Source organism: Ambystoma mexicanum, chromosome 1q (assembly GCF_040938575.1).
Source record: "Ambystoma mexicanum isolate Mex_15411 chromosome 1q, UKY_AmexF1_1, whole genome shotgun sequence".
Classification (NCBI taxonomy): Eukaryota; Metazoa; Chordata; class Amphibia; order Caudata; family Ambystomatidae; genus Ambystoma; species Ambystoma mexicanum.
The window spans coordinates 1430171035-1430193625 of NC_090922.1; the positions used below are offsets into that span (position 1 = coordinate 1430171035).

The 22591-nt window shown below is 45.1% G+C and overlaps 1 protein-coding gene across 1 annotated transcript in view; it reads left to right on the plus strand.

Annotated features, from left to right (window-relative positions):
- The window catches only part of LOC138522452 (riboflavin-binding protein-like), a 64702-nt gene extending 45892 nt beyond the window's left edge, over positions 1-18810 (plus strand). The window contains exons 4-7 of the mRNA XM_069635396.1: positions 1989-2117; positions 13289-13397; positions 15453-15706; positions 18423-18810. Of these exons, the coding sequence (XP_069491497.1) occupies positions 1989-2117; positions 13289-13397; positions 15453-15689 (475 nt within the window). The 3' untranslated portion in view covers positions 15690-15706; positions 18423-18810. The remainder of the gene's footprint in view (positions 1-1988; positions 2118-13288; positions 13398-15452; positions 15707-18422) is intronic.
- The last annotated feature ends 3781 nt before the right edge of the window (positions 18811-22591 follow it).

Sequence of the window (22591 nt, forward strand, 5' to 3'; positions counted from 1 at the left end):
ATTGTAGTCATGTTGCATGTATTCTTCTCAGATAAGAAAAGTACTGATCTAATGCTGAAACAGTTTGCTTGTTCGGCTCTGCGGAAGGAATGTCACAAAATGGCTGCTCAGTCACAAAATGGATGTCTGTCTGCCAGCATTGTAAGTTGCTTCTGAGTTCTTCCAAAATAACTTGCTCGATGTGCAGTCCCGGGTGAGAAAGCTTTACATGTTGCCTAGTCTGGTGCTTCCACAGGTTAGTCAAATGTCATATTTTCGTAGCATTTCCAGAATTTTCATTAGTGGGACATCTTGATCACAATTGCATACACAGAACTCTAGAGGTCGGGAGCGTAGCGCAGTGGCAGTATGATACCCTCAATGGACAATCTTTGGGCTTCACCACCACTAAGCACCCGTGGCGGACATGTCCGCCAATCAGGTTGTTCCTAACAGGTTGCTCCTGGGCACAATCTCACAATCAAAGCATGGGTTTTGATTGGTTGTGAGCTGCATGCACCCACCCTGCTGCCATCCTCTCCCACCGCCCAGCCTCACCAATTCTCTGAACTCCCTCAACCCCCCCTCTACTCACACCACCCTTACTTCGGCCTTTCCTATTGGAGAGTGTGTTCTCTCCATCACTGCCCTCCTCACATTGTGGCTGACCTCAGAGCTCGCTGCCTCCCATATCCATAATAGCAATGGCAGAGTTACTCCGCTCTAAGCCCCTCTTCGGCCTCCATGGCCACCCTATCCTTTCAATACATGGCCCGCATGCTCACCAAGGCCTGTGGATTTTCTTTTTTTAATGGCTCTTAGCACCGCAAGGGTTTACCTCAGGGTGCTAATAGCAGTAATACACCGTTCTGCGGGCTTCACCGGCCGCTAACCGCTCTGGGTCCTGACGGTAATGGCATGGCTTCAGTCTAGACTATAACTTGTACCTCAGCCAATTACCAGCCATTGAAAGACGGTGTGCAGTTAAAAAGTCGAAAACATTATGTTGAGAGTCATACTGTCGAAAATAAAAATGTCTAAAAAAATTTTTTAGAATGTTTTATTTTTTTTATTTACTTTTTTTTTGGGTTCCGCAAATACACAAAAGGGGTAAAACAAAAAAAAATTACAAAAAAGGGGGGTTGGGGAGAACCCCCCATTTCGAACAAAAACCAAACAAAAATAGACATTCGAAAAAAAAACATTATGACATTCCACATAATGTAATTCGAAATTATCACTATAAACCGTTGACGACCTTGAAACGGGTTATCCTTGCTTAAGTATCGCTTGCAGATTGGTTCTCAGAGCCAGCAAATTGTTCAGACCACTACATGCCGAGGCTAACGGCAGTGCAGAGCTTAACCGCAGCCAAATCCCTGTCACCACCAGGGATTGAAAAAACATCTACATACGTATGTATTATATACACTATCAAGAGCGATAGAGGTTATAATGGTTTTATAGACCCAACTCTTGGTCCCCACCAGTCATTTTGGGTGTGTAAACCTGGTAAAAATCCCTTGCTGCACTCTGACCTGTAACTCAGCCTTCAGGGCCCATAATGTCCAGTATGGCCCTTGGATCAGGCTCATAAAGCTTAAATGTGTCCATAGGAAGGAGCGCCCATTGAATATCCAGCACATTAGAAAGACAATGCTTGCAGTTTTGTAATTGTATACATCAACAAAGGTGTGTGTAGGCCTTACACCTGATATCTACAAACTTAATGCGACCCAACCAAATATGTAAATGAAGGTGGAGCCTGGCTTCCGAAAGTAGATTCACATTGATATGATATGATATGGCATTCATAACATGCCTATACACAAGTGTTTCAAGGTGCGAAAATGGCCTGCGGAATTCCATGGTGCATGCGCGTCATGCTCTGATATGCAATGCTAGTGGAGATATCCTGCTATTAATGAGGTCTCTCCTCATCGGGGCACAGCGAGGCGCAGCGGGACGAACACAAAATAACCTACAACCCATGCCCTTCCATGCTGCAGGTGTGAGAGTTACATGAAGAAGGTTCTCTGTTTCTACCAGTGCTCGCCGCACGCCTCCCACTGGATGCACAGCAACTTCTCGGCCGCCCTGGTCCAGGTGCCCCTGTGCCAGAGCTTCTGCGATGGGTGGTAAGTCCTGCTTTTTTATGAGTTCAATGTAATTTGGAGCATTTATTTTATTTATTTATTTTATGTATTTGTTACACGCCCAGACCCTCGGGTGTCACGGCGTGGTTATAAGACAGCTTAGAAATTAGTAAAATTCAAAACATTACATTACATGAAATAAATTACAGAGTATTCACAGCAATATACAATGGACTAAATATTCACAACCGTATACGATGGACGGGGTCCTATTTTTAGGTGCTAATATTGGTTGAATAACCATGTTTTTAACTGTTTCTTGAAGGCCGTGAATGAGGTGTAAGTGGTTGATGTCCATTAGGTCCGCCTCGCTTTCTTTGTCCATGTCACGCGTGGCTAGCTGGTCACATCAGACATATCATCAACTCGACCAATAACTATATGGCCCACAGTCCATGATGATGTCAGGGTATTATATTGCACCATGGGCCAGAGTAGAACACAAATGTGCATGACACCACCATGTTGGCTGTTTTGTATGACATGCAGTCTAGCGGCTAACACAAAATCAGGGCGTGCCTTGCATAAAGCCCTCGCAAAACGCCTTACCATCCCTGCAGTCAAAAAATTGGTGTATGGCAAATTTGTAATTCTTTCGCGTATTCAGCAACAGGGATGCCATTTGAGACATATCTTTCCTAGAAAGCATGTACACGTGATCAAGCTAATCCTTGAATTGGGAACCCTTACAGTATGCAATGTTCAATGCATAGAGTAGAGCAGGCGATGGATGGATAGTAGGAATGAAATGTAGGACGGGGCCAGCGGCGAGAAAAAGGGAGAGGATCCAGAACACAAGAGCCCATTGTAGAATATTCTTCCCCTCAATCTTCATCAAATAGTGAATAATTTTTCCTCCCGCTAATGCAAGACAAATAATGTATTTCCTTGAGCTACTGCTGTTGCCGGTCTGTACACCTGAGACCACTGTTGTCCTCTAACAAGTTGTCAGACACTTTAGGGCTCATTATGAGTTCCCTGGTTCGGAAGAAATGCTGGTAAAAATGCTGGTAATTCTCGAACCGGCATTTTTTCCGGACCGGGGAAAGTTTTCGAGCGGCGGCACAGATCTACAGGTAGGCCTGACCTGCAGGTAAATCTGACCCCTATTGGCAAATAAATGCCAGAATCACCGGCACTGGTACATCCCATGGATTCCAATGAGACTCCATGGAATGGGAATTTACCGGCGTCCCCGTCGCCCGTAACATTCCAGTAATACCGGGATATCAGGCGATAGAGATGCTAGGGGCAGTTTCCCAGTATCCCACCAGTTATCCACCAGTTTGTCAAAGCAAACAACATCCTTCATGACTCTGGCAGACTGGCTTTAGAGTCCTTATGGAGATGACGTCCACTATTGCCAGGGTCAGGGAAGACCCTCTCTCATCATTGGATGCAGGTGATCCAGCAGTCTTGATCCTTCTTGATCTAGCCGCATCCTGTGACATTGTAAACCATGCAACACTCCTTCCTGCATGGAGGGCTGGGATACCCGGTGTGGCGTTAAGGTGGATTTGTCTTTTCTAACAGAGTGTAGCTTACAAATCATAATCAGGATGTCATCATAATCATCCAAACTCATTGCATGCATTGCCCCTAGTAATCCTATTTGTCATTACTGCTATTTAACGAATGCTTACACCCCTTGGCCGAGGTCATCCTTTCAGACCACCTTATATGCAGGTGACATGCAGGTCCAGATCCCCCTCAAACATACGCCAAAAAACTGAATTTGCATTTCAAAGCAACTAAGGCACCGCCATTATTGGATGAAACCAAAGCTGCCGCAACAGATTCAGAACTGATCTCATGCCCACTGTGGTCTTCTCAGGAACTGGATATTCCACTATCCTTGCTGAGAGTGCACAAACACGTACAGTATGATTCAATGCTGACCAGTCCTTTTCAAAACAAAACTCTTTCGTCAGCAAAAGCCTAGGGTTCAAACTAAAGTCATTATTATTATTATAATTATTATTATTATTATTTGGGTAATTAGTGAGCACGGACCTAGCTTCAGGAAGCAACAGAGCGCTGTACAATCATAGGGGGAAGAACATGGTGAGGAAAGCAGAGTAACAAGGGAGGAGGCAGCTAACAACAGGGAAGGGAGGGCAATTTGTCAGCAAAAGATCTACAAGCAATCAGGGGAGGAAACAGTGTGGATCAGATCACCCAGTCTCAGGTAGGGGTGGGAGTGGATGGTGTATCGACCTAGGTGTTTGAGGAGGTCGACTCCTTCCTGAACTGCATTTATTTATTTCTTTAAATTTTATGGAGCGCTGCTAGCCCATAGGCCTCAGAGCGCACAGAAAAACAAGACAAAACTAACAAACAAAAGGTGAGCTAGAGTGGGTCAGGGTAGGGAGAAATGGGAGAACAGATAATGCGAGATGCTTAATCTGCTGAGTTAAAGAGTAATGTTTATGTAACCTTCTTAAAGTCACCCAGAGTGGAGTTGTTCGTATGCATAGGGAAGGTTATTCCATTCTCGGCCTGCATGAATTTCAAAGCTTGTATCGCCAAATTTGGCGGATTGTGTGTGTGATTGGCTCCAGTCTGTAGTATTTGTGTGGGTTGTTAAAACTTCAGACGGTTTATTAGATACAGAGTAGCCACTGTATTCCAGCATTTGTAGGTAAGTGTCAGTGTCTTATGAATGATCCTCTGTTTAATGAGTAGCCAGTGTAAAGATTTTCTGTATGGAGTTACATGCTCACGTTTAGAGAGTCCATGAATCGCTCTAACTGTGCTATCTGCATTGTCTAAAAACAATGCAATTTGTATTGAGAAGTGCCAATCAACAGACTATTGCAGTAATCTAATAGGGAGTTAACCGTGGCAGTAGCCAGAACGGCTCTATTCTTGAGCAATAAAAAAAGACTGATTTGGTGAAGGAGTTTATTCATGTATCCAAAGGCCTAATGTATATTGGATACTTGTTGTTTCATTGAGAGTTTACAATCAAGGTACACTCCAAATGTTTTGACACATTTGGATACCGGTATCTGATTTCCCAAGAACGTAAAGATGGCGAAAAGGGGGTCTAGTTTTTTAATAGTGGTCCTGTGGCAACAATGAGGAGTTCTGTTTTCTCGAAGTTGATGGCCTGCGATTTCAATGCCAACCATAGTTGTATTGCCGTGTATACCATGTTCAGGACCTTGGTGTCTTCTGCATTGTTTCCTGAATATTCAAGGAGTACCTGAGTGTCATCAGCGTAGTTCGCATATCGGACGCCCAGGCTATCAAAAAGGTCGAGGAAAGGCCTGATATAGCTGTTGAAGAAGTCAGGGAACAGGCATGAACCATGTGGTACGCCACATGTGGTGGTAATAGATGGTGACTGGGCATCCTCTACAGCTAGTCTCAATGGTCTTGGGCTTAAGAATGACATAATCGATTGAGGGGTTTTCTCAGAGAAGTTGCCAATTTCTTCTACCCTCTTTTGTAGCAGCCCATGATCTATAAGATAACAGGCTGCAGATAGATCCACCAACATCAAGAGAGCTGGATGGCCTTTTTCCACCATCTCAATGATGTTAGATTTAAGGTTCAGTGGAGCAGTCTCCGTACCATGTTGGGTTCTGAATCCTGATTCGTGGTATCCCAGGATTCTTTCGACCTCTATGAATTTTTGCAACTGCAAATAGGCCACTCTGTCCGATATCTTGGTCTGTACTTTTCTTAAGCAATGGAGTGATCCATGCCTCCTTCAAAGATTGCGGAACCGTGCCATCTAAGAAGGTCAAGTTAATCATTTTGTTGATCCATGGAAGGAGTACCTCCATGGAGTTCTTTTGTATGTTCGCAGGGCATGTATCCATCAAACATGAGGTGGGTTTAAGTTTTCGAACTATGGCGCCGATTTCAGCTTTGGTACATGTGTTAAACTCGAATTTGGGAGGTAGAGTGTCACAATTAGTTGTTATCAATGAGTGCCGGAATTGAACCTCTTCTTGAGCCTTGATTAAGGATGCTTGGCGATTGAATATTACCCGTTGGTGCCCAGTGGTGTTATTCACAAATTCATTTTACATGGGTCTCTGGTGGTGGTGGGAAAAGGTGATGTTTTTGTTTCTAATTGTCTTAGAATTTTAAAAAGCTCACTTGTGCTGGAGCTGGCATTCATAATTCTCAGGTTGTAACTTTCAGTCTTGGTTTCTACAATAGTTCTTTTAAATATTTGCACTGCTTCTTTATATTCATTCAAATTGATGGGACATTGGTTCTTACGACATTCCGGTGCCAGGCCTCTCTTCACTTTCCTGGCCCGAATGACGCTTTCATTATACCATGAGTTTTTAGTAGTCATACCTTTTAGTTTTCTGAATTTTCTCTGGTGCCAGTGCATCAGTGGTAGAGATAATGGTGTGGGAGAGATGTTCTACTAGGTCAGTGGCTTTGGTAAATGATTCTATTGGTTGTAAATTGGCTCGTGATAGTGTGGAGAAGTTGGAAGGCGTTGTGTTTTTAAGGTTCCTCCATTTCATTACTGTTCTAGGATTGATGTCCATTCTAGTAGGTGCAGTGGGAAATAGCATGGACATATTAACCATTAAATGGTCTGACCAGGTACAGGGCTGAGTAGAAGTGTATACACCGCTGAGTTTGTTTGTCAGTATTGTGAGGTTGGCAACATGGAAGGAGATACAGGCAACAGATTCAAAGTTGAACAATATTTGATTAAAGAGAAGGTCAGGATGGATTAAGGCATAACTTGCCCTATACTATGGAGAGATTTCCCTACCTAAAGAAACAGGAAAAGTCTGCATCAGTATGTTGAACTTAAAAGTCTGTCTGTGTCAAAATCCTATACTTGCCCTCACAACTACTATACAAACAATGTGTAAGGAAATCAACCATAACCTAAATAGTGGTTCTAACATAAAGGTCTGAGCCGCTTCCAGCTCTGGCTCATTTCTTCAGCCTCCTTTCGCAAGTGTTCATTCATAAGTTCAGTACAAAGTTAAATTAGTCTTTCTTCAAGCATCAAAAGAAATACCGTTCCCCTGCCCTGCCCCAAGTTCAAGACAGTTCCAGGGCAACACAGAACCAAGGTACCAAAACGTAGGGTTCCCGTCCGCAAGTTCAGTGCCACTATATAAATCAAGTACAACTCCAGGAAAATACAATTTCAAAATGCCAAGGCTTAGGGGTCCCTTCCCAAGCTTAATGTTAAATTCAAACAGAACAATTTTGCAGCTTTACTCTTTTAACTGGTCTTTCACAACTTGGGACTCCCTTCCCCATGTCTGATGGCATTTGGTCTTCTGTTGTCACACAACAAGAAAACGTCCTTGTTAATATCAAGAAGCTCTCGGGTCTAGGTGCTGTGTTAGACCACAGGTCCACACATTACAGGTCACGAAACCAGGAAGTTAATATTCATTTCTCCTTTGCTACACAAGTAGCAGCTCTCTAGTCAAGGCGCAGTTTTAGACCATAGGTCAACCCATTACAGGTCATGCAAACTAGGAGCTCTCAGGTTTCCGACATATAGTAAACAGTTTGTAGAATGCATCTTCACCCTTTTATTGCATTGATTTCCTTCATTTAATTCGGTACGTTGCTATAGACATAGTGTTACTCACCACTCCGAAATAGGCCGAAGATGCAGAGAAGTGACCTTGGAGATGATGGTGGTACAAGAATCGATATTCAGCCTTCCATCCCAGCTCCCCTGAGTACAAGACTCAGGCTTCCTCAAAGAGGGCTCTTTTCCACAATGTACCTCTCTGCTGTTTCAGGTGGGACAGACAGAGGTGTCAATTGAATAAAAGAGCGGGGAGAACACACACCGCCAATACCAATGCTGCAAAGGAATACAAAGATATTAGACAGTGTTGAGGTTAATGCAAGTGATTAGAACAGTTGAATTAAATGGGCAACTACCTAGATAGATATTGGAGTGGAGCTTCCCCGGGATGATCTACAAGGAATAACACAAAATGAGTGGAAATGGTCTAATTCAATATCGGTCCCAACTATAGATATAGAATTGATAACAACTGACCTGCATAAGGATATATTGAGGAAATGAATCCAGGAAACAGAAGACGACGACAGGAGAAAATAACAAACAGGGATGTTAGTATAGGGAAGTAGCCCCGGACGGCACGAGGGTTGCACTAGTGCCGGGTTGGTGCAGTTTCAGGAAAGCGTTTATCTGCACTTCAGGGCAATCTCACAGGAGAGTCACTCAATGTCCAAGAATCCAACAGAAGACAAATATCCAAAAAAAGTCGTGGATGTAAACAATAGCAGAGATGGGGATAGCCAATTAAGTATGTACCTGGACACACAAGTATACCGAGTAGCTGTAGAAATGGTCCGGAATAGTAGACAGCAATTTGGTTCTGAGTGCAGAGCGGCAACCAGGAATGAAGTACCGCAAGAGACAGAAGGGAGCCGAATCCAGTAACGTTCCAAGTCAAACAACCAGACGAGCACGACAGGAATAAAGGAGGAGATGGGGCAATCCAGAAGTCAGGCAAAGGTCAAAACCAGGAGTTCAGATGAGGAATCGTGTAGGAAGACACGAAGAGGAAACGGACGAAACCACGTGTAGCTTGTAACGCTAATTAGCAGCAACGAGCCCCTTGGAAGACGGTGGTTTTATAGTCGTAAGAGGGGCGTGGCTTGCCGTACGTCTTCCACGTACAAGACGTGACAGGTGACCCGGAGTCCGTCGAAGTTTGTACAGACGCCATGGTAGCCTGTATCTGGTCCATAGAGGAGCTTGTAAAGAATTCGTATTCGGCAAGGAGGTTCGCGGGGAAGCCTGAAGTGTAACACATAGTTCTTAATTCACACCTATCTTGTGGTCTGTCAAAACAGTGTTGAATAAGGATGGTTTTTACAATATACATTCAATATGGTATTCAGAATAAGTTCTTTTCACTTGTTTCATCAATTGCAGTGATCATTAAGAGTCATCTGTTCTGTTTGCATCAAAGCAAACTTCTTCCTTAATTCGGTATTCAATACATGAATAAGGTAGTTTGTTTAATTCAGGTTAAGGGAACAACAAGTTCCATTTAATTTTCTTTTATTTTTCTCATTTGATTTCACTGTTAAGAATCTTTTCTTAGGGATTTTTTGGATTTCTTATTTTGCTCACACTTCGTTTCCGCACACAACTCCTCCTCTTCTGATGAGGCTTACAGTTCTACACAGAAGCTTTCACTGATGGGTTTCATGCACACAATCAGTCATAAACTCATGCTGATGATATTCAAGAGTTCCAAAAAATGCGTCTTTCTTCCTTGCTCAGTTAGTTTGTATTCATTTGCGTAAGACACATCCCAGGCTGCTTTTTGCATTTCACTCACCAGTGTTTTGTTTTCTTGACTTCCCCAACTATCGTCTGCTTCTTCTGAGATCAGGGTCTCACCACCTGCCCCTCAAACACTGCCGGGCTCCTTTTTTAGCCCAGGGAAACCAGCATTTTCTGAACACCACTGCAAAAGGGAATGACACGCCTCCCGACCCCTTTTACGCACTCCTCTGGCTGCTTGGCGGCATGGCTCCCTCTCCACGCTTCCACTGGCTGCGTCAGCTTGCAGACCGTCAGCATCTCGGCATGCCGTCATCCTCCAGCTGGTCCTGGGCAACTCACGTCGTTCTGTTCTCCTTCCAACTTGCTCTCTCTCAAACTCCCCCTCGAACTCTCTTCTCCTCCTGCATCCCCAGCTTTTATACACCTGTGTGTGATTAAAAGGTTGCAGGTGTAAGCTAAGGGTTTGCCTTGCCTGACCCCAATTAAGTGAGTTCATGGCACATGCCTGACCCTCAGGACTATTCTTCATGTCAGTACTTGAATAGTAAAGAGAGGTAATCTTCATAGCTCCTAGTGGTCTCTTCCTTTTCTAAGTATTTTGTGAACTCTGAGGAGAATAACGGGGCATGACCCTCCCTCGATTACCTGGGAGGAGTTCTAAGGGGTTTAAATGGGAGAATACCCTCAGAATTCTCACAGTATCCAACCCGTGGTGTGTCCTCCTCTATGGGTTTGGTGCTTAACCTGTTGGGTAAAACCCGTAGCCTCAAAACCTGCCAGAAGCGATGCTGTGTGTCTGTCGGCTGGGTCTTCAGCCCAGAAGTTAAAATCACCGGCAATGAAGACATGGGATTTGGGTTTAGTGAAATTGTTCACTATTGCAAATAGTTGTTATTCAAAAGATGGTACATTTTGTGGAGGTTTATAAAGAATTAGAATTGTTAATGAGAAGTTGGAGTTTATCCTCGTCTTTACTGTCAGCCTCTCACATCCCTCAATAATAGGAGTGTTTACTGGATGACAGTCAAGATATTCCTTGAAGATGAGGGCACGCCACCTCCTTGTTGCCTTATGTGGCCAGTTCTTAGTATTTTATATCCTGAGGGTAGTGAAAGGAAGGCTGATATCTGAGTTGTGTCATTGAGCTAAGTTTCACTGACTGCTATCATATCAATGTCATGAAGGGCGAAGTGACCAGCAACCTCTATCCCATGCTGTACCAATGAGCGTGTGTTAAGTAAAGAATAGCTCAGTTGCTGTTTGGAAGAGGTAGTGTTAGTGTTGAATTTAGGACCTGATCCCTCAGCGGGTTTTGGGGCTTGATACCGTGAGGTCTTAGTGGGCTTCTGTATAGTCGTTGGGTTCTTACTATCTGATTCGGGAGTATTACTGTGTAAGCCAGTTGTAGGCTCTTTGTCGATGTCTGGTAAGTATGGAAATTATGTTTCAGCATCAAAGGTCGTCGTTAAGGTGTGTCAAGATAGTTCCCTGTCGGTGGATGTTTCAGGAGTAAGTAAGAACTCCTCGGTTTGATAATGCTACAGAGTGAGTGTACATTTTGTTTTAAGGCTATTGTGGTCTGGTATTATCCTCGGTTTGTTCGAGGTGGGGTTAATCATTTCAGATTGATTAGAGTGGGATATGCGGAATCCGACGGGGGATCAAGGCCCTTGGTGGTTTCAGACCCGATAGGGGTGCTAAGGAACTGGTACTTGGCTAAGGTTTCAGCCTATGCGAAGGGGCAGACCTGATGTTGACTGGATGAGGTGTCTTCTGGTCCTGCACCAATGGAGTTCAAGTCTGCACATGCCCTTACTTCTGGTGGATCGCAGGCCTCCGGAGATGCTGAGTTTCTCAGTGAGGTCGCTTAGGGACTTCAGGATGACAGCCTTGTAGACGATACAGCAGGATTTGAAGATGATATAGTCTTGCAGCCAGAGCTAGTGCAGTTCGATGAGGGCCTTAACTATACACAGGACACAATCTCTGAGCAGAGAACTGTAAAGGACATCGGGCCAAAACTATGGAACATAAGGATCTACTCAACCTTCAGATTGTTAAGAATCATTGAAGACACTGATGCTGCCAATTCATCTCCCACCAAGACCACACTCCCCCATTACAAGAGGACCTGCCCCTGCTGTCAAGGTTCATAGACCCTCAAGGTTGCCCCAACTCAGCACACAGAGAAGGTCATTCATCTAATATCCACTACACCAGCTCTATCCTAAGCAATACAAGTTATTTAGTGTATCTTGCCTATGGGCAAGCCTAGTGTTGTGATGTGGCGTATGGTGATATATGTGGGTACTTACAAAATGTATGAATACATAAATAACTAGGGCCATTATAACTAGTGGTGTCATAGCAGAGTACACTGTATAATATTGACATATCGTATACATTGAGGCAGTCCTATTCATTGCTGAATCTATATCCATGTAGATAGTTGAATAGAGTGATATATGGTTAGAGGGATAGACAGGGGAATAGATAGAGCAATGGAAGGATGGAGGAATACATAGATGAATAAATAGAGGGGTGAATGTACAGACAGGAGGATAAATGGCAAGGTACTATGATGGATGGATAGTTATATAGATGGTAGGTAGATAGATGGGTAGGTAGGTAGATGGATAGGTGGATGGATGTACAACTAGGTAGATAGATGGATGGAAGGAATGAGGGGTGGATAAACAGACAGGTATATGTATATTTCAGGTCAACAAGATTACACATTGGGATACATGATGACACCTTCTATGAGAGAAGACATGAATTAAGCTGGCAACGTGAAGCAATCTTCTTGTGTCCTCAAAGTGGGCACATCCGGGTTTAGGAAATAAATATTTCTGTTTCACGAGAAAAGAACTGAGGCACAACAGATGATTGGAGGGGGACCAAAGAGCACTAGTTTAGTTGGCACAAAAATTGATCAAAGAGGGAATGTGGAAGGAGAAGAAATCAGGGAAGAAGTATAGAGACACTGCATAGGGCCCCAGTAGCACATGTGCACTGCCCATGGCATCTCCATCAGAGATCAGGCCAGCTGGCATCTAAGAGGCACAGATGAGGGACAGGTTGCTAAAGCCATAGTTCTGGAATGAGGAGGCTCGATTTTTTATGTTGTGGGCTGATAGGGAAGTCCCTCTTCCGCTTTCCGCAGGGCTGGTGGTGGCGATGGTGGTTTAGAAAAGTCCTATTGATGTCATTCATAGCAACTAGATCCCAACATATTTCCACTTCCTAACTCCTGTAGGACAGTCTCACACTATTCATTTTTAAGTAACCACATAAGAAGGTACTCTGCGTCACCACCACCATGGCACTTCCCCAAGACAGGCAGTGCATGGTTCTGCATCATATACTCCCCCATCACCACCACCACCACAATGCTTCCCCAAGACAGGCAATGCATGGTGCTGTGTCATGTACTCCACCACCACCACGCTTCTCCAAGACAGGCAATGCATGGTGCTGCATCATGTACTCCCACGCCACCACCACCACGCTTCTCCAAGACAGGCAATGCATGGTGCTGCATCATGTACTCCCACGCCACCACCACCACCACGCTTCTCCAAGACAGGAAATGTATGGTGCTGCGTCATGTACTCCCCTGTCACCACCACAACAATGCTTCTCCAAGACAGGCAATTCATGGTGCTGCGTCCTGTACTCCCCCATCACCACCACCACGATGCTTCCCCAAGACAGGTAATGAATGGTGCTGTGTCATGTACTCCCCCATCACCACCACCACAATGCTTCTCCTAGACAGGCAATGCATGGCGCTGCGTCCAGAATGACGTATTCTGTATCCTGGAGGACGCTGCTACTAGTAATGCATCTTCTCTTTTTGAAACAGGTTTGACGCATGCAAAGATGACCTCACTTGCGTCCAAAACTGGCTGACCGACTGGACCATCGACGAGAATGGGAACCAGTGCAAGAATGAATGCATCCCATACAGCCAGGTAGGGGTCCTTGTCACAGCGCTTGGAGGCCTCCTCCATAAGGATATGGCCTCACCAGAAAGCCATGCAATGGTCTTGGGATGGTGGACCTCTTCAGGCAGTTGGATCTTCAGACAGAAAAGCAACACTTTGGCAACTGTATTTGTTAAACTCGGATGGATGTTTTTCTTGGTGCAGTAGAACCCAAAACAATCTCCACCGTTCCATGGGATGGTTAATCCTGAACGCGGCCACGTGCCGCAGTTGGTAAATCCAGCGGAAGCGTTTTAGGACGTCAGGAAATCATATCACGCATCGGGCTATATCTGAGGGGTAAAAGTGCTATTTGGAGAGCCATTTATTAGGGAAGATTAAAAGATAACCAATACTTTTTGATATCATTGCTTATGTCATGCCTTGAAAATCTGCTCAATAAACATTGCAAAATATCTGTAGGTTGTGGCCAGGAAGAGTAACAGCGCCACTGTGAATCATCTGAGACAGAGAAGTCTGACACCGTGAGCGGGTTCAGAGGGGGGGGGGGGCTTTGGCTGCAGGTGTAAATTACATGGAGGGAGTTGGGGTGGAGTTATTTGAAGTTATCTTTGGATTTACGAGAAATTGACCAACAGTAAATAGGAGAAGGCGACAGCTATGGATTAAAGTTTGAGTGAGACATAAGGAGCCAACATTGGCACACATATCCAAGATAGCCAAGAAACTAGAGCTCAGTGGGAGTAACAAAGAAAGTAGAAAAAGGAGAGGAATGCCCAGGGAACTAGGCCGCTATCAGAAACTCCAGATCCCGCGCATAATGAATTGCATAGAATCAGAGTTCATCTGCAAACTGTGGCAAGGCAATGCTTGGAGCTCTATGAGTCATGCCAATAAAGCATTATTGAATTGATAGGGAGACCAAAGTGGAGGCATACAGAAGGAGTGAGAGAGATCACCAAGGGAGGCATACAGAGAGAGACAGAGAGGCACAGCGCGAGCGAGCACCAAGGTGAGCCATAGAGAGAGAGGGGGAGACAGAGTACCAAGGGGTGAGGCATACAGAGAATGAGATTGGGAGAGAGAGATCACAAAGGGGAAGCCTACAGAGAGAAGGAGAGATATACACAGAGAGAGAGCACCAATGCGGCAAGCCTCATTACGAGGTTGGAGGTAACATGCCGGCCACAGGCGGGTTGTCCTCAACCCCTAAACACTGAATCCGTCACCTGACGTCCCGGTGCCACCAGGACATTACAAGTCCCGGGGCGCAGGAAGTCAGGTGTCGGTTTTGGTCCCCGGCAATGGGGACTTGGAAGCACCGGTACCATTGCTAACAGTGCTGGTGCTTCCATGCCAACACTGCCTGCAGGGGCTGTTGCTCCTGGCAGGGTCAGGCCTACAAACAGACTTGTAGTGTGGCAGCCCGGAAACAAGGGTGCCGGTAAGCTTACCAGAACCCTTCTTTCTGGATCACCCCACTCGTAATGAGGTTCAATAGTGCGAGGAAGAGAGAGATATCACCAACGGGAGGCATACAGAGAAAGAAAAAGAGAGAGAGGGGGGTCAAAAGAGAGTCAGAGACAGAGAGCGCTAAGGGGAGGCATTCTGAGGTAGAGAGACAGAGAGTGATAGCACCAAGGGGAGGCATCCCGATTGAGAGACAGACAGAGAGTGAGAGAGCAAAGGAGAGGCATTCCAAGAGGGAGCGGGAGTGTGTGTGTGTGAGAGAGAGAGACAGACACACATAGAGAGAGAGAGAGTCTACCCAGAAGGGAGGGATTCAGAAAGAGGAAAGTGACAGATGGCGGTTCGGGGGGAGAAAGAGAGTGCACGCTAATGGGAGGAATAAAGAGTGAGAGTACAAAGATAAGCCATACAGACCGAGATAAAGTTTAAAAGCGAGACTGGGAGCAAGCAAAGAGAAGATTGGGAGGGACAGAGAGGTCATTCAACATGGAGGGCTGTCATGTGTGGAAGAGGAAAGCGGACTTCCCCTTCTGAGATCCTGGTGCGTGATACACAAGACCTTGCTTGGGTGGAATCCATAACTCATGTACTGTCCTCTGCTCCTCTCACTAGATGTACGGAAATGGAACTGACCTGTGCCGCAGCCAATGGGGGGACTCCTTTGCTGTGAGCCAGTCTTCTTGCCACTGCCTGGAGCTGAACGAGAGCGACGAGCTGGCCTTCAAGCACATCGTGGAAGGCACCTCCGAAGAGAGCGGGGAGCAGATAGACTGTGGCCGCAAGCCACCAGCCACGGCGGAAACACCAAAAGCTGGGGAGCAGAAGAACGAGGAAGAGGAAGAAGATTAATGGTGCAACATTGAGAGGTGAGTGTACCATAAGTAAAGAGTCAAACTCAGGGCAGATACATTTTTTAATTTTTTATTCTAGGACTTGTAGTCCTGCATTCTGAAAGGGGAATTCTCAGCGTACAGGTCTGAAAATGCAAAGTAAATACCAGCGAAGGACTACCATCTCCTAACTGGACCTGGGTGTGGGTATAAACCTTGCACTGCATTACCCCCTAAACCTCTTTTAAGTCTTGTGATTTAAATGACGTTTTATTGATTTGTGCTTAAAAATCGTAAGCACACAACAACATGGGCCACAAGATTAGAACCGGTAATTCCTTTTCCTAATCTCATTCTTATGCTACCGTCTGCATGAAGGGCGCGTGTGCAAGTTTTGCTGCCACAGGGGCATCTCTCTTTTCCAGTGTGATCTTTTCATCCAATCATTGGAAAGATCAAGTGGGAAGGTACTGAGACTGAGGAAACCCTATGTATGCCTAACATGCTGCCCAGAAGCTGCTCCACATGCTCCCGCAGGAGAGCGGGAGTGGGAGTCGGAGAAAGGGAAGGGGTTGGGGTTAGAGGTGAGGAAATTAGGGCATTCCCAAACTGTAAAGTCAGGCTTCATGGCCGGCACCTAAGGGCACCTTGAAGCTACTTTAAAGCACTACTGGAGAGCGGAGTAGCTGGGCTATGAGGTGATGTAGTCAACTTTTCGTATAATGGGAGTATTTAGGCAGATGTGCAATGCTGCCAGTACATGGACCGTTAAGGTCAAAGATTGGCATAAAGTGAGAGTACCTTAGCAATTATGCCTATATCTGGAAAATGGCATGAGTGCCTGGGCATGTGGTGGCAATAGCTGTCTGATGGAATGAGTACCTGGGGGATATAATGGCAACATCTGGCAAATGGCGGCACTTACTGGCATGGAAAGCTGCTTCTGGGAGCTGCTGTCGTCTCACGGTGAGAGCTGGCAGCTTCACTACCTGGCACTGATGCCAGTAGCTCGCTACATGATGGGAGTACCAGTAACCTGATGGGAGTATGTGTAGGGCAGGGATAGGTATGCACGTAATAGGACTACTAAAAACATCCAACTTTGTTTTTTTGTAATGATGGACATGTAGAGATTATGTCATGATGTCAGCCTGGTCTAGAAGTTGCCTTCAGTTTCAAGGTGTGCACACAATGCTGCGCATTTTACAATATTTGCAAAAGGATCGAAATCCATGACAGTAACACACAAATTCTTCCTTCTCGGTGACAAATCCTACAGATTTCTTCATTCTAACCCTTGCTCCACGCCTGCATCTTCAGGACAGTGTCATAGTGTAAAATGCCTTAGACAAGCAACGCTTTACAGGTGCGGTCCATCAATGATGCTCCTCTAACCCACCCTGCCCAATAGCCACATCCACCACAGCATTGATGGCATGCTTTTCTATTCTCTACCTCTCCTCCCATGGCCTCTCTCCAATTCCACCCTGCCATAGTGTTTGATCAGGTCTCCTTGCCCCACGATGGCACATGTCTAAACGTTCACCCGGTTGGAGGAGGTCTGATCCCAATGTTCCCATGGGATCTACCCCGCCCTGGCTCCTCCCCCTTCTTGCGATGCATGGTGCACCCACTGCTCACCCCACAATCAAGTGAGTGGCCTTGTTCTGGCCTCACCTCCTCATCTGTCTTTAAAGGTCATTGTACATTTGTAAAATGTTGCGTGTTCGATGGCTCTGCCATTTGTTAGCCATTATATATGATCAACCATATTTGTATTCATTTTACCTTAGATTCATTAGGGACAATGTGGACCTCTTTGCATGCATTCCAACAGGATAAAATGCTCTGCATCCTGCCATAAGAAGTCATGAAGACATGAACCAATGCCTACCATGTTTTGACCGTTTCTTGAGCTGGCCTCGACAGAGGCGGTCCAATGAGAGGTTTGGGGTCAGGGTGCAATTGGCTGGCCCTCTGAGTAGGGAGATGCTGCCAGGGTGTGTCTTAACGCCTCAAAACCTTGGAATGTGTTTTGGGAGGATGCCTCTGGTTTCCAAGGTTATATTTTGAATTGTGAAGTTGGATCCAGGCTACCAGGGCTCTTCTTCGTATTGTGTTTCTCTAAAGTGAGATAAGAGTCAACATGAAAGCCAAGGTGTTTGGAACTTGAGGTCCGAGCAGTGGGGAAGCCTTCCAAATGCACGGAGGAATTCACCAAACACCACCCACCAGAAATAAGCCAATACATTGCCCAGAGCCCTCCACATTCCACAAAGTCAAGACTCTGGCAACGTCCCACATCCCGAACCTCCTACAAATAGAACTACGCAATCATCCTTAACAATCTATTATTTCGATTTGCATTGAGGTATTCCGCGCCTGCAAACCAGACAGACTAAACCACATCGGGGGGCATTGATGGAAATAAAAATAAATATCATAGGAGGAGCCAGAATAGTTAAGAATATTCAAATCTAGAAGTAGTTTTTTATAAGGCCACTATTTAAATTGGAAGACACCATTATCCAACAATGCATAATGCCGCATGCGTGCAGATCCTCCTACATGCACCCATGCCATAACCTCTAATGAATGAAATGTCTTTGACTCTTGAAATGAAATGGCTTTTTGGTCCTTTTGGAAAGCGTATAAGGTCATCTTAGGCTCCTATGGGCCTTGATCTCACTAATGAAAGACTTAACGCTAAAGAGCCACAATGATTTGATGTCAATGTTCCTTCCTTTTTTAGGGTTCCAACAAGTCTACCGGAATCTGGTGCCGAAGCCCCTTCCTCTGAATTGTTTCATTCACTTAGAAGAGGGGCTGAGTGGGGTCTTGTTGAGGCAGATCTTTACCGCTGTCCAGTACGGAAAGGCGTAAACGCAGCCGGACCCAGACAGAAACCACGGAATGATCGATCGTGGTCCCCAGTGGAACATCACAGAAGATTTACAGACCTTTACAAAACGATGTAGAAATGGGGCAGAAAACGCCTTAGATACTCAAAATATTTTGTTGTTTGTTAAACTTTGTTTCATTTTGCAGTGACTACACATTTCACAACTTTTTAAAATTCTATACAGCAAGCCGCAGTGTAACCACCGCACACCACGCACATCATTAAAGTTTCAATAACAGATACTGTTTGGCCTATTTTTTTTCTGTTCATTGTCAAGACTATATAAGGCAGGATTGTCCATGTCTGGGCCTTGCGGGCTGGAATCCTGACAGGTTTTCAGGATGTCCGTCATTAATATTCATGAGGAAAGATGTGCATACATTTAGAATCATTGTATGCAAATGCATCTCATGAATATTAATGAGGGGTATCCTGAACACCCGGCATGGGTCCTGCCTGGTCCTGAAATGTCATGAAAGTGTAATTGAAGTGAAAGGGTTCTCAATGAAGTATGTGTTCCGAAGCATAATCTGTGCACATTACCAGTAGTAAGGTCCTGAAAAAGGTAGCAGCAGGTGGCATTTAAAATACGTTTGCAGGCGATATTTAAAATATGTTCTGTGTTCACCATACGCCTCATAAGATGTTTGTTGCATGCGTTATTTTGAAGAAATACTGCATGCAGTACATTTCACATGGTCGAGGTCATGGTGCCTTTAAACACCTCATAATGTTACCTCTACTCAAAAGGTGGTGTTGAAAAAAAAAATTCGTCCTCTGTGTCCACTGCACTTGTGGCACAAAAGCGGGGCAGCGGGCACACCAAAGAGCTGAGAATGTGAGCATCTTAGCATGGAGACCCACAAATGTGTCATTTTCAACCCCATAGTGCATTGTTTTTCATTAGGGGACAACAGCGGTAAGAACCACATTAACCAAAGGCTATACACCACCATGGATTGTAGTGTTCAGCCCTATTCGCAGTTTTCCGCATTCCCTATACCCCAAACCCAGTATTTAGCGTAGCGCTTATGGTTAGGCAAGAGCGGCCAATCCTCAGCCTTAATTGATAAGCCAGCTCCCTCCTACATCAGGACATGTTTGCAAGGAAGGTCTTCTCAATTGTCTGAATATTTGAACCCAAGTGTACTTCAACGACTAGGCTAGATGTTTGCCATCCCCAGCCACTGAGCACCAGTCATTGCTTGCTTATTTCATCTATGCTATCTGTTCTATTTTGAGGGATCAGATGGCCTTACGCGGAGTACAACAGACAGATAACCCACATTAACTGGCAGCATTAGCAAAGCCACTACAGGCACTGTCTGCCAAAATACTTCAGTCATAAAATGGATGGCAGTGTTTGTGGGTGCAGCAAAACAAAGAGGTGATGGCTGGAAGGTTTAGAATTAATCTTAACCTCTGGCATTGCTCTGGGCAACCCTCCAGACCATCGTTCTTCGCCTGCCAAACCATTACAAAAGGAGAAAGACCATATGTAAAGCAGTTTTGATCCCACCCCAGAAGGGGCAGTTCAGCCGATCTGCTTAGTCACATCCCTTCTGCACAAGGCCACAAGCATCCCAAGAAGGTTGTTGCTAGGTCTGGAAAATATCAGGGGCTAAGCTAATATCGGGACTGGCGGAATTTGGGACTAGTTATAGCCTTTTGGTTGTAATCCCTGAGCTTCTATGCGGAGCTACAACCAAAAAACCTGGGGCTATAGCCCCCTCAGCCCCCCTAGCAACGCCTCTGATCCCTAGACATGTTTTGGCCTCTTTGGGCACCATCAGTGAGGAGTAGCTTGGGTCTCTAGGCCCAGCAGGCACGGGACCCACGTCTGGGCATACCCATCCCACTCGGGGTGACTACAGCAAAACAAAAGAGGTGATAGCTGGAAGGTTTAGAATTAATCCTAACCTCTGGCATTGCTCTGGGCAACCCCCCAGACCATCGTTCTTTGCCTGTCAAGACACAGCCGGAAGCATCCCCCAACCCAAGTATGTAGGTCAAAGTGCAGTGAGGTCCTACACGAAGGCTCAGGTCTGGCATGGTATGGGGACGTTCACTGCCGAATTTAGCCCCCGCTCCTGGCATCCAGATTTGCTGGTGCACCTTTTCCATCGAGCGCTAAAGTTACATCTGCCTCCTCGAATAGCTGCTCTAATTGTCGATGAAGCTTTGGCCAGCCCCATCTGATGCGTAAATACCATGTACGCCTATCGACACACCACAGTTAAACAGGTTTGTTCTCTCTGCCGGTAACACTGTATAACGGTATCTGGAGCCGATTAAAAGTAAAGTAGAGTATAGGTATGACCAACTTCTTACTTGTTTTATACACACACACAAAAACAGACTGTCCCTGCAAGAAGAACACCCTGTCCCTATCCCAAAGAAACTCCGCCTAGGGGTCGGGTGATGCACCGCCTATCTAAAAGGATAGAAAAAAGAGACTGTCCTTATCCAATTTAATTAGGAAACACAGACTCAAGTAAAAAATACCAAATTTTGAGACATTCTACATTAGATAATGTCTAAATCTTGAGTTTCATGGAGCTTAATGCTGACTGGAATTTCTTACTACTTTAATCAGTAGTAAGGTATAAGCTTCCTGTTAGCTCATCTGACTTGTTCTGGTCCTAAAAACATATCAGCTCCTACATCCAGGAGCCTTAAAACCAAGGGCTAGACCTAGTACTATTATCTAGCCTAACACAATTGCTGACGTCTGTAACAATTTCTTCAGTTGACAGGTCGTCGGTAGCATGAGTCCAACTCATGCCCAATGTGGCCGACCGGTTTCATTGACCTTGATAGCTGTGGCCATCTTTGACAGGACAAGTAACAAGTTGGTCATACCTATACTCTACTTTACTTTTAATTGACTCCAGATACTGTTATATCTAACAACCAGTTTGCATTTTAATGGCAGGAATGCAGTATAGACAGAGAGGTCAGCAAGTTATACCCTAGGTGTTATTCTTCTGTCTGCCACGAGACACAAATGCTACGGCACTTTCTTCATGTTGAGTGTCCATGAAGGACAAAGCCTCCCTGGGCCAAATGGCCCCAAGATCCAACAACAAGCTTTGTGTTCAACTCTATTTGCCAAGATGTATGGCAGGCTGCATTTAGGCTGGGAGAAGCGGGGACTATCATTTCATGCAGACTGAAATTGAGATCTCTTGATCCTACTGACCAGACCATTAGCTTCTCAAGGGAGGACATTGATCTTATTGGATGGATGGAGTCCATGGTGGTGCAGATGGCAGTATTAGGGGAGTCCACAGCCCATCGTACACTACAGAAGTGATTTAGATTTAGATGAGGTTACTGGCTGACGTAGGGTTTCGGAGCCTGCTTCTTCCAAACCTAAAAATCCTTACCCCACTTAGTGGCGTGGAATTCGGGGTTGTAAATATAGTTCTAAAAGTAAGCTATATTTCACCTAGTACAACAATGAGCCCATACTTTTAATTTATTTCTCATTACTGGGGTATTGTATATTTAAGGAGGACAAGCCATATATAAAGATTACATTTGAGTCGATTTTTGAAACCAAGATTATTCTTCAATCATTGCTTACAGCTATAGTTGTGCCTATTCACAAAAAAGGGCCCATTGATGACCCGATACATTTCCGCACAATACCCTTGATTGGTGTATCTGCTAAGGTTTTTGCTACTCTTCTATTAAGGGAATTAGAGATGTGTGTTGCCAATAAGCAGCTGCTATCTAAATACCGGGTTGGATTTTGTAAGACAATGGGAACCACACTTAATGCCACGATCCTTGCCCATTTGCTGGAAATTTCACATACCTCTGCCTCAGGTGCTATTTACATGGCATCATTGGATCTTTCAGCTGCTTTTGACAGCGTCATAAGGGAGAGGTTGTGGAACAAGCTACTTAGTTATGGTGTTCCAGGTCACATTGTGGGGCTTATAGCACTATTACACTCCAATACGTCATATATGGTGCGAAAAAAACAAGATGGGTCGACAACAGAGGCAATT